General features: G+C 37.1%; 1 protein-coding gene across 1 annotated transcript; it reads right to left on the bottom strand.

Moving 5' to 3' along the window:
• Positions 1-8,324: 8,324 nt before the first annotated feature.
• Positions 8,325-9,927, bottom strand: LOC120594440 (protein BEX1). Its single transcript, XM_039852459.1, has 3 exons — positions 9,791-9,927; positions 9,333-9,410; positions 8,325-8,963 (listed from the first exon to the last, which is right to left on the bottom strand). Exon 3 carries the CDS (start codon positions 8,956-8,958, stop codon positions 8,572-8,574), a length of 387 nt encoding a protein of 128 aa, XP_039708393.1. The 5' UTR covers positions 8,959-8,963; positions 9,333-9,410; positions 9,791-9,927; the 3' UTR covers positions 8,325-8,571.
• Between the last annotated feature and the right edge of the window lie 3,389 nt (positions 9,928-13,316).

The following is a 13,316-nucleotide window of genomic DNA, read 5'->3' as shown; positions in this document are numbered from 1 at the left end:
CTATCTTTGTCTTTAACCTTTGGCATTTTAATTATGATGTGTCTTGGTGTGGGCCTCTTTGGGTTCATCTTTTTTGAGACTCTCTGAGCTTCCTGGGCTTGTATGGAAATAGACATTTCCTTCACCAGGTTAGGGAAGTTTTCCATCATTATTTCTTCAAATAGGTTTTTAACTTCTTGCTCTTCTTCTCCTTCTGGTACCCCTATGATGCAAATGTTGTTACGTTTGATATTATCCCGTAGGCTCCTTATATTATCTTCATTATTTTGGATTCTTTTTTCTTGTTGCTAAACTGATTGGGTGTCCTCCACTACCCAATTCACTATATCAGTGATTTGATTCTCCGCTTTCTCCACTCTGTTGATTCCCTCTAATATACTATTCGTCTCTGACATTGCATTCTTCATTTCTGACTGGTTCCTTTCTATAATTTTCATTTCCATTTTTACGGGGTTTTTTTTTAATCTCTTTGTTAAAGTTCTCACTGAGTTCCTCTACTCTTTCCCTAAGTTCATGGAGCATCCTTATAACCAGTGTTTTGAACTCTGCATCTGGTAGATTGCTTGACTCCATTTTTCCTGGATCTCTGTTCTGTTCTTTCATGTAGGATATGCTTCTTTGTCTCCCCATTTTGGCTGTCTTTCTGTGTCTGTTTCTATGTACTAATCAAAGCTCCTAAGTCTCCCAGTCTTATTAGTGTGGCTTTGTGTAGTAAGTGTCCATTGGCACAGTCCTGAGAAGGGTCTAGCTACAGGCCAAGTTTAGCCCCAATCTGTGTCCCTCCGGGGCCACCTGGTAAGATTTAGCAAGCAATCCACAGATGCTTATAGTTGCCTCAAGAGGCCACGTCAGAAACTGAGGCCAGGTGCCACCAGTGCAGGGCTTGGAGCTGCTCAGCAAGGGGCCTATTTTATTCTTTTTGATGCTTTTGTAAATTGAGCTCTTTATTTTTTTTTAATTTTTAGTTGAGATATAATTGACATATAACATCATATTAGTTTCAGATGTACAACGTAATTATTAGATATTTGTATATATTGAAAAATGACTAGTTATCATTCATTATCATGCATAGTTACAAAAAAAAAAATTTCCCATGATGAGAGAACACAGCATGGATGGATCTTGAGAATACCATGCTAAGTGAAATAAGTCAGATGGAAAAGGACAAGAGCCATATGATTTCACTCATATGTAGGATATAAAACAGAAAGCAACAAAGAAACAAACAAAACAAACAAACTCATAGACACAGACAACAGTATGGTGGTTATCAGAGGGGAAGGGGGTCAAATATATGGTGACAGAAGGAGACTAGACTTTGGGTAGTGAGCACACAATGCAATATACAGATGATATATTATAGAATTGTATACCTGAAACTTACGTATGTTATGAGCCAGACAAAGACACGACACTACAAGAAATTAAAATTATAGAACAATATCCCATATGAATATTAATTCAAAGATACTAGCAAACCAAATTGAGCAGCACATTAAAAATATTATATACTATGATCAAGTGAGTTTTATTCCTCGATGTAAGAACTGTTCAACATATGAAAGTCAACCAATGTAATAAGCCACATTAACAGAATGAAGGAAAAAAATATGATTATGTCAATGGATGTAGGAAAAGCATTTGACAAAATTCAACACTCTTTCATTATACACTTAACAAACTAATAATAGAAGGAAATTATCTCTACATAATAAATGCCATATATGAAAAGCCAACAAATAACACCATATTCAAGAGTAAAAGGCTGAAAGCTTTTCTTTCAACATCAGAAAAAAAAGAAGGATGCTACTTTCACCATTTCTACTCGGCATAGTACTGGAAGGCCTAGCCTAAGCAATTAGTCAAGAAAGAAAAAAGCATTCCTATTGGAAAGGAAGACGTTAATATCTCTAGTCACAAATGATATAATCTTATAGGTTAAAAATCCTAGAGTCCTCAATAAAACTGTAAGAATTAATGAATAAATTCATCAAAGTTTCAGGATGCAAAATAAATGCATAAAAATGTGTTCTGTTTCTATGCACCAACTGTAAACAATCTGAAAAGAAAAAGTTAAGAGAATGATTCCTTTATAGTAGCATCAAAAAGAATAAAATATTTCAGTATAAATTTAAACAAGGGTGTGAAACACTTGTATACTGAAAACACTGCTGAAACAAATTAAAGAAGACATAAATAAATGGAAAAACATCTTACATTCAAAGAGTGGAAGACAATACTGTTAATACTACCCAAAGCAATTTACAGATTCAATGCAATCTCTATCAAAATCCCAATGATGTTTTTGCAGGTATAGAAAAATCTATCATAAAATTCATATGGAATCTCAAGGGACCCTAAATAGCCAAAACAACCTTGAAATAGAAAAACTAATTTGGAAGACTCAAGCTTCCTGATGTCAAAACTTACTGCAAAGTAACACTAATCAGTGTGGTACTGGCATAAAGACACACGTATAGATCAGTGGAATAGAATGGAGATCCTAGAAATAAATCCTCACATGTAGGTCAAATGAATTTTGACATGGTGCAAAGACAATTCAATGAAAAATGGACAGTCTTTTCAACAAATGGTGCTGAGAAAAATAAATATCCAGTACAAATGAACGAAGTTTGATCCTTACCTTACACCATACACAAAAATTAACTCAAAATGGAATATAGATCTAAACATCAGATCTAAAACTGTAAAACTTTTAGAAAAAAATTTAAGAGGAAATTTTCATAACATTGGATTTGGCAATGATTTCTTGGATATGCCACCAAAAGTATAGGTAACAAAAGAAAAAAAAATGGATAGATTGGAGTGCATCAAAATCGAAAACTTACATACATCAAAAGACACACTATCAATAGAGTGAAAAGGCAACCCACAAAACAGAATGGGAGAAAGTATTTATAAATCATGCATATGATAAGGGATTAATATCTAAAATATATAAGAACTTCTACAACTCAACATAAAAAACAAAAACAAAAAACAATCCAATTTAAAAATGGGCAAAGGAATGGACTAGGCATTTCTCCGAAGAAGATAAACAAATGGCCAATAAGCACATTAAAAGGTGCTCAGTGTCACTAATCATAAGGGAAATCAAATCAAAACCACAATAAGAAATCACTTTATACCCATTAGGAAGACTATTATAAAATTTTTTAAAATAACAGAAAACAACAAGTGTTGACCAGGATGTGGAGAAATTTTGACCCTTGCGCATTGCTGGTGGGAACGTAATGTGGTATAGCCAATATAGAAAACGGCATGATGTCTCCTCAAAAAATTATACCATATGATCCAGCAATTCCACTTCTAGATATATATCTAAAAGAATTGAAAGCAGAAACTAAGATATTTGTGTCTGATGTTCATAGCAGCATTATTCACAATAGCCAAAAGGTGTAAACAATTCAAATGTCCATTGACGGATGGATCGATAACAAAGTGTGGTATAGACATACAAAGGGATATTATTAACCCTTAAAATTAATGAAATTCTGACCCATGCTACAACGTGGATGATCCTCGAATATATTATGTGAAGTGAAATAAGCCAGACACAAAAGGACAATTATTACATGATTTCTCGTATATGAGGTACCTAGAATAGTGGTTACTTGGGGCTTGGGGCAAATAAGAATGAAGAATTATTGTTTAATGGGTACAGAATTTTATTTAAGGATGATGAAAAGGTCTGGTGATAGATAATGGTGATGGTTACACAACAATGTGAATGTACTTAATGCCATTAAACTAAATTGTTTTAAATGATAAAAAATGTTATGTATATTAACACAATAAAAAGAAAAAAAAAACATGTGCAAAAGATCTTAGTCATGCTTGTATCCGTTTATGTATTTAGTTACATTATGCAATTTTGTCACATGTGTAGATTTGCATGATCACTACTACAGACTAGAAATATCAGTGATCCCTGATTCTACCCTTTTATAGCTGTAGTCAGCTCTTTCCCTCCTCCCCTCCTAAACTCTGGTAATCACTAAATTCCATCTCTATAATTGTCTGCTTAGTTATCTGGGAAATTCTAGTCTTGTAAGGTGAGTTGGGAAGTATTCCCTCTTCAGTTTTCTGGAAGATTTTGCATAGAATTGGTGTTATGCCATCCTTAATGTTTGGTGGAATTACCAGTAAAGCCATTTCAACCTAGAGTTTTCTTTGGAGGAAGTATTTTAAATAAAATTTCCATGTATTTAAGCTATCTGGTTTTCTTCTAATATATATGTTTAGTGCTATAAATTTCCTCTTCAGTACTTCTTGTGCCACATCCCACTAATTATCATATGTTGAGTTTTCATTTTCACTCAGTCCAAAGTACCTTATAATTTCCCCTTTCATTTCTTCTTTGGGTTAATTTTAACATTTGGGGATTTTCCAGAGATTTTTCTGTTATTAGTTTCTCATTTAATTCTACCGTTGTCAGAGAACATACACTTTATGATTTGAATCCTGTTAACATCGAGACTTATTTTATGGCCCTGAATATGGACTATCTTGGTAAATGTTCCATGTGCATGTGAAACAAACGTACATTATATTGTCGTTGGTGGCAAGTTCTACAATTGTCAACTAACTAAATTGGTTCAAGGTGTTGTTCAAGTCTTATATGTACTTGCTGATTTTCTGTCTACTTGTTCAATCAATTTTTTAGAAAAAGTGTTGAAATCTCTGACTATAATTGTGGGCTTGTCTGTTTTTCCTCGCAGTTCTATCAGTTTTTGCTCCATATATTTTTTGAAGTACTGTAATATGTGAATTTTTAGGATTATTTCCTCTTGACAAACTCACCACTTAAAACTATATAATGACATTCTATGACCATAATATCCCTGGTACTATTCTTTGCTCTGAAATTTATTGTATCTGATATCAATATAGCCACTCGAGCTTTGTTTTGATTGGTGTTAAGATTGTCCATCATTTTTCACTCCTTTAATTATCTGTATCTTTAAATTTAAAATAGGGTTCTTATAGGCAGCATATATTTGTGCCTTCCTTATCTATAAAATCTGACAATCTCTGTTTTAAAATTGAGGTGTTTGGACAATTTACAGTGATGTAATTATTGATATTAATATGTTCGCATTTAAATCAACCTTCTTGCTATTTGTTTTCATTTGTCCCTTCTGGTCTTTGTTCTCTTCCTCTAACATTTTTTTGATTGAGTATATTGAAGATTCAATTTTATCTCTTATGTTGGCTTATTAGCTACAACTTTTTTCATGGTCGTTTTGAAATTTATAACATACATTTTTAACACTTCAGAATCTACCATCGAGTAACATTAATGTATGGAATAAGAACTTTAAAATTGTGTGCTTCCATTCCCCCTCTCCTGGCTTTTGTGCTATTGTTTACATACATTTTACTTCCACGTATATTATAAATTCTACAATGCACAGTAATCTGGGGGCAATAACATGTCTCATATTATTTGTTTCTCCTCCCTCATGGAACTTTGTCTTCCACTATTTAATGTTCAATAACTGAAAACTGGTTTCTTTATATATATATTTTGTGCAGGTTTTGTTTCAATTCGAGAGGTAAATACAGTTCTTGTTACTCCATTTTCATTTGAAGCATAAATGTGGCTTGATGTTTTACTTGGTTAAAACATGAAGGCTTTATTTCACTTCTAACCAAAGTGCATTTCCTATGCTATTTGACCTACTCGGAAGAGTCCAGTGTCTGTGAATACTCCCTGCTCTGTGTGACTAGAAAGTTCAAACTGCGCTGCTTCCTTTGGTCACAAGGTGGCCCTTAAATCTATTTCCTTCAATAGTCTTAATTTTTTTTTCAGAAAAAAGAACGAATAATTATTTTTCTCCAAAAGTTATCTGCTGGTAAATACACAATAGAATATACAGATGTCAAATTATAATGTACACCTGAAAATTATATAATTGTATTAACAATGTTACCTCAATAAACTTAAAAATTTTTTTTAAAGTTATCTACATTATTATCTCAATTTTGTTAGAAATATGTAAGGATTAAAATACATATACCTGTTTATCATTTGCTGAATACCACTAAATCCATACTTACCTTGGTTCAGTTTTTTATTCATCAAGGATCTACAAGATGTACATAAAGTGCTAAAACCCCAATGGCCCAATCCATATCTACATCTCAAACCTCTTTTTTGAACATCCTTTTTCTTTGAGAACCAGAGTTCAGCACCTTCTCTTCGCTAGATTTTAGGCACTTATGGGAAGAATTTGTCCCTTTTGTGAAGAGCAGTCACTCTTAGAGAGAAAAGGAGGCTTGCCACATAACATATAGAAATGATAGAAGTAGGCAAATACAGCCATAACCTTAGATATGGCTGTTCCCTTCTAGGGAACCTCATGCCCTGTTCTCTTACTGCCTTTTGTTCACTTTCTAATGGTTGATTGTTGCCTGAGTACTTTAAGTAGAGCCTGATCACTTACATACTACTCCCTCAGTTGTCCTTTCGGATCCAAACATTATGGTAAAGGCCAAAAGCTAGTTTGCAGAGGGCTATTTCTCAAATCCACCCTTCTCTGAGTTGACAGGGCAAATTTGGATCTGCCTATACATGGAAGTGTACATTTTTCTGAACATATGCATGTCTAATCTTCTACTATGATATGCCGTGGGTTCATATGTGAATTTCTAGTTCCTCTTCAGGAACTGCTAAATATCCTTAGGCCAATGAAGACAGAATGCTTCTGGTTTCAATAGAAGCAGGTTTTAGCACTGGCAATCAAGAGTAAGAAGTCTGGTAGGGCAGAAGCTTCTCTGTTCATGTTTTCCTGCCCTTTCAACTCTAGCCTTTGTCTTTATAAACGCCTGTCTTGCTGTATGTGCCTTGTGTCTCAAGCATCTTGAAGAGGGCGGGCTTTGGAATTGCTTAGGAATCTAATTCATTTCTGGGGTTTGCTGTGTTTCGTTTTCACCTGCCTACACACGTTTCCTTTTGGTTTCCTAAGTGCTACTGTGATGTTATATCCTAGAGAAGAGTTTGGCAAACTTTTGTTAAGGCGATAATAAACATATAAGTTTTGCAAGCGAGCCATACTGTTTCTTTGGCAACTACTCAACTCTGCCATCGTAGTACAAAACCAGCCAGATACTATGTAAATTAATAAGTATGACTGTATTCTAATAAAACCTTATTTATGTATACCAAATTTTGAATTTCATAGTTTTATGTCATAAGTCAATTTTTTTCAACCATTAAAAAATGTAAATTTCTTCTTAGCTTATTGACCAAAAAACTAAGCAATAGACCAGATTTGGTTTATGGGCTGTGTTTTGCTAACTCTGTTCTAGAACCCTAACTTCTAAGTTTATTTCCACAAAAGACTGTCTTTATACCTATTTAGTACACTCCAAAACAACTTTACTTCCCAAGTTCAACTGGGACACTTAAACACAATAGTCCTCCAATGGACTTCTCATAAAAATCTCCACATATGGGTATCCACTAAATTCACTGACACCATCTCCTGGCATTCAACTCAGTATAATTCTTCATATTCATAGGTTTCAGGGGGCTGGTGTGAGAAGGGCCAACTCAGATTGAAAGTGAGCTGTGTTGCCTCACACATCTTGAATAGTCTAATGAACTAGGTAGGTTTCTTGGGGGAGAACTACACCTAAGGAAAGAACCAGATGGTCAAGGTTATTTCCATGAAGCTCAACAAGGAGAAGGAATTTCTCCAAATTTTTATAGGACAGATTGAGGACTCAATTCACTCGAAGTTTCAGAGAAATCAGTGGGACTTTCTCACCTTGAGGATACTCAAGGGAGAAGGCAATAGGGCAAAGAAACAGAGAAATATAAGTACCTACACCTCTTAGCCCAGTGGATATTTCTGAGTATAGGACAGACATGGATTTGGGAAATTCCCCAATAGCTGAAGGGAGTATCTAAGGGGTTGGGTCATGCATATGCTAATGGGAACAAGAGCTTGGAAAAAGCTCATAAACTTATTGCCTCAAGTACACATAGCAGTCCTGGGAGATGATTATCACCTTCATCTTGATAAATACGATCTTTAAAGAGCTATGTCTCATGATTAGGTTTATACTCCTAAATAAAAGATCGAGAGGTTAGCCATAACTGAGATTCTAACACAAGTGTTAATAAGTGCTCACATTGTTTTTATCAGGTGGTCTAGCTCTTTAAGTAATGTTTTTTTTTTAAATGAGAAAAATAATTGCTATAAGGAGATGAACACTTTTTTACTTTATGTATTCTTAGACTGTGTGCTCATTTATAAAATGTAATAAGATTTGAAGTAAAAACTAGAGAATGCTTTCTTATATTGCTTTATTTACTTCATAACATGTAATGAGCATCTTTCCATGCAATAGGTAAAACTCCCCTGCTGACAGAAACTTACGTATTGGGTCAAAACACAACATTCAATTAGAAGCTGGTAATAGGAGACCCATAAGAAACAAGTAACATCAAAAGGTTTACAATGAAGGTACATCACAAACATGTAAGTTTAGGAAGCAGGTGTGTTGCCCTATTAACTTCAGGGAAAACATGAACATTCAAGGCATAAGGCAAAACTCATCATGATGGTCATGGTGAGGGGGGTCAGTGCTAACTGCCCGCAGACTGTGACTCAATTGCTTTTCCCTCAGCTTTTGCATGAGTTGCCTCATCTCCTCCCCAATCCTTTCCATATTCTCTTCTCCCATCCTTGCCTGTGGCTCTCCAAGCCTCTGAATCACATCCCATCTATACTGCAGGATTGGCTGCCTGACACGGAACCGCCTACGATTTCCTCTAGGCACACAGTATTCACCAGTTGCCAAAGGGAGGGCCAAGGGCTCTCCTTTATTAGCATCTTGCTTCTTTTCATCCTTTTTTTCATTTTCCTGGTTGGCATTTTCCATGTTGAGACTTTTTACCGCCTGTTCCTCTTTCGACGCCATCACTCCTAGGAGACAAGAGACATGAGAAAGAACTTTTTCCCCACTCGTGGACTGATCAGCACCGAGGACAGAGGCCCTACTACGCACCTTCTAAGATTCAGAGGCTTGGATTTCAAAGGCTTTTTAAAATTGCATGTTTCCCACCTGAGAGGCTCCGTACGCCCTCTAGGGGGCCCCCAGTCTCATTTCTCCCCCTTCCCTCTGGTTCCCGTCCCCTCCCTCATCCCAAACCCACCATTTTCCCTGCCGATCCATGCCCAAGCCTCTGCAGGCACCAAAATGGAGGACGCGGCGCGGGGAAGGATCTGGGGTCTCGGAGGTTGCTCTCCACTCGTTGCCCACCCCTGCCCGCCACCGCCGTCCCTCGCACCCACCTGGGCCTATCCTTGCCGTCTCCTCCGCCTCCCGATTCTCGCCGCGAGTGCGCCGCCGCGACACTTGGACCCGCAGACCTGCGGAGGGCCGGGGTGGGGGAGCGGGGACCACTGCAGCCGAGCGCTCGGCGCACCACCCGCCGCCGTCCCCGCCCCCGCGCTGACCACTATTTTCGACACCAAGAAGGACGGGGCGGGGCGGGGCGGGGGACCCAGAAGCAGGTGTTTCCGAAGGGTCGTCGCCTTGGGCCGTCCAGCCCCAGTCCCCTCCCACCGCCCCCCCCCCCCCAGAAAGGCCCACCGTGTTCTGCGGCCACACGCGGGGCCGCGGCAGGGCGTGGTGGCTGCGGTCTCTGCACTGCTTCGCCCCGGGGCAGCCCGACGCCCCCGCCCCGAGGGCTCCACGGGCCGGGCCGGCTGTCCGCACCAGCCCCGGGGAGCACCTCGGGATCCTTTACCTGCTCCTGCTCCCCCTCCGCCTCCGCCTCCGCCTCTTGGGGCCGCCCCTGGCCCGCACGCCCTCAGGGACACCGCGAGCAGACACCGAGAAGGGAGCGAGCGACGACCGAGTCTGACGCCCGAGCGAGGCGCGCGCGAGGCGGCGCTGGCGGGTCACGTGAGTCTCTCGTCACCGCGAACGGCGACGCCCCCGTCCCGCCCCCCTCCTGCCCCTCGGGGTCCTGCAGAGCCCTCGGCCCGCGTCGCCGCCCCTGTCCCCGCGTCCCTTTTAACATCACCAGCCTGGGCCCTGTCGTTGTCCCTTCTTTGTGTGTTCCTGGGCCTTTCTCTGCTGCCAGGGAAGGGCAGTATCTTCTCGGGGGCCTGTGGGCCATCCCAGCTGCTGCTCTGGGGACTCGCCTCTTCCCTCCCAAGCTCCTAGGACAGGCGTCCTTCCACCTGCTGTTCTTTCTGCTGCCAGTGCTCTCCATTTTCCCTCCAATAAAATGTACAGGAGAGATGTGTCAAGGAAAGAGTCCAGGAGAATGGATTTTAAAAAACTCATAACCTCTCTCTATTTTATTCTTTTTATAGTAAACAAAAAATATATAATTTTATAAAAAGGAAAAAGTTCTTTTTATTTGAAAAACAGATTAAAGTTGGAAAAAAATAACCACCTGTCTCTTCTGCTAAGTCATATAAATATGGACTCTACAGGCAGCCACTTTTTTAAAAGTTGGAAAAGAACAGGGCAGCTGATAGTTCCTCTTGTGAGGGGCCCCTAGATGCATTAGGCCTTTTCATGAGGTAAGCCAATGAGTGTGTGCTGCAGTAGGGCCTTGTTGAATTTTCAGACTTAAACAACAAAAATTCCTTCACAAATTTCAGGTTCAAAAGGCAGTAAGTATGTCTTTATTAAATCTCATGATCATGTATTTAGAGAATCCTTATGGGGTCTACAATAAACCTACTATAGAAATAAAAATGATTTTAGCAGGATTTAAATTATAGATAGATATACAAAAACTCAGTAGTATTAATAATGAAAAGTTGGAAATTGAAATCATGTGTAAAAAATTTATGATAGCTTCCAAAAACATGAAATACGGATAAATTTAAGGAAACATATGCACTTAAAACAATGAATGCCAAAAGAAACTAAAGATCAAAATAAGTATAAAAAACCATGCTCCTACATCAGGGAATTCAGTACTGTTATGATATTAATTCTCTACAAATTGATCTATAAATTCGGTGTAGTTAAAATCAAAATTTCAGTAGGCATCTTTGTATAACTTGACAAGCTTAACTAAAAATTTATATAGAATTGCAAAAAACCTAGAATACACAAAATAATTCTGGGGAAAAAAAACTCCACAGATATGGAGAATTGCATTATCTGATTTCAGACTTACAATGTAGTAATAAAGGTAGTATAATAGTAGAGTGTACAGAGACATTGTAGTTACCAAAATTTAAAAGTTCTCTCTGAAAGACATGGTTAAGAAAATGAAGTGGGAGAATATTTACAACACGTGTAAACAACAAAGAGTTTATATCCAGAAGATATATAAAGAACTCCTAAACTTCAAAATAAGACAAACAATGCAATAAAAATAATCAAAAGATTTGAACCAACATTTCACAAAAGTACATATACGAATTGTCAATGAGCTCAAGGAAAAATGTTCAATCTCATTAATCATCTGGGAAATGTGAAAAAAAGAAACAATGAAATACCACTACACATCCATCAAAATTGCTAAATTAAAAAGTCTGACAATTCCAAGTATATCTAAGGATGTGGAACAACTGGAATTGTCATTCATTGCCGGTAAGTTCAACCACTTTGAAAGACTTTTTGACAGGTTTTTGAAAAGTTAAATTTACACTTACCATACGTCCTAGAAATTTTACTCTTAGGAATTTTCCAAAACAGATTTCAAAATATCTTTCTTCAAAAAGATTTGTACAGGAATGTTCATAGCAATTTCATTTATGGTAGCTCCAAAAGGGATACAATCCAAATGTTCATTAACAAGTAAATGAATAAACAAATTTTCGTATATTCATACATTAGAACACTAGTAAGCAATAAAAAGGAACAAACTACTGGTACAAGCAACAACACAGATAAATGTCAAAAAATATTATACTTGGGGAAAAATATCAGAGATAAAAGTGCGCATTTTGTATCGATTGGTTACTGACTCCACTGGTGAATACATTTGTTGAAATGATTGAACTATATAGTTAAAATGTATGTATCTTATTGTGTGTAAATTAGACCACAATAAAGTTGATTAAAAATCAAATATCTAGAACTAATTCTAAATGCTTGCAAGACCTCTACACTGAAAATTGTAAAACAATTTTGAGAAACATTAAAGAAGACGTAAATAAGTGTAGAGATATACCATGCTCATGGATTGAAAGACTTTATTTTAAAATATTTTAAAATTGTCAATTATTCCCAAATTTATCTATAAATTCAGTGCAATCTATATTAAAAAAAATATCAGCAGGTTATTTTTTGTTGACAATCAGGTTCCAACTATGTGTATAAAAATGCAAAGAGCCAAATACAGCCAAAACAACGTTGAAGGAGAGAGATGAAAGTCTTCCACTACTAGATGCCAAACCTAACACAATGCTATAGTGAATAAATAGTATATTGTCTCAAAGATGAACATATATATGTGTGTGTACACACACACACACACACAGACCTGTGAAACATACCTACACATACTATCGCTTTATTTATGACAAAGATGACAGTGCAGTGAAGCGGGGAAAGGATTTTTTTTCAAAAGGTGGTAGCAGATCCGTTGGATATCCATATGTGAAAAATGTATGTTGACTCCACCTTAAATAATATACAAAACTTAACTCCTGATGTGTTACAGAGCTAAATGAGAAAGGTAAAAATGTCATTCTCATGCAAAATACACAGGAAATCATCTACATAATTGGAGTAGGCAGTGTTCTTACAGAAGACACAAAAACCACTAATTATGAAGAATAAAAAGATTACAAATTGCACTTTATTGATGTCAAAACTTCTGTTCATCAGAAGACACCAATAAAAGAAGAAGCAAATCACAAACTAGAAGAAGATATTTGGAACACGTATATCTGATAAATGATTCATATCTATAATGTATAAAGAGCTCTTACAAATGAAAAAGAAAAAGACAATCCAATAAAAAATGGCCAGACACCTTAAAATAGCATTTCAAAAAACAGAATATCTAAATGTCTAATAAATTTTTGAAAATGTGCTCAACTTCATTAGTTTGCAGGGAAATGTAAATTAAAACCAAAATGTGATACCACTAAGCAGACCCCAGAACGTCTAAAATCATAAAAAAACAAGTATTTAATGAGGGTGTCATGCAACTAGAACGGGAGATACCACTTTGGAAAACTGTTTGGCAAAATGTTAAAGGTAAACAGGCATGCTCTATAACCCAGCAATCTCACTCTAGATACACCCATAGTAAAAATGCATGTGTTTGTTTACCAAACAACATTAACACATGT

Source organism: Pteropus medius, unplaced genomic scaffold (assembly GCF_902729225.1).
Source record: "Pteropus medius unplaced genomic scaffold, Ma_sr-lr_union100, whole genome shotgun sequence".
NCBI classification, from domain to species: domain Eukaryota; kingdom Metazoa; phylum Chordata; class Mammalia; order Chiroptera; family Pteropodidae; genus Pteropus; species Pteropus medius.
Note: the sequence above shows the minus strand (reverse complement) of the source record. Positions and strands in the feature narration are given on the sequence as shown.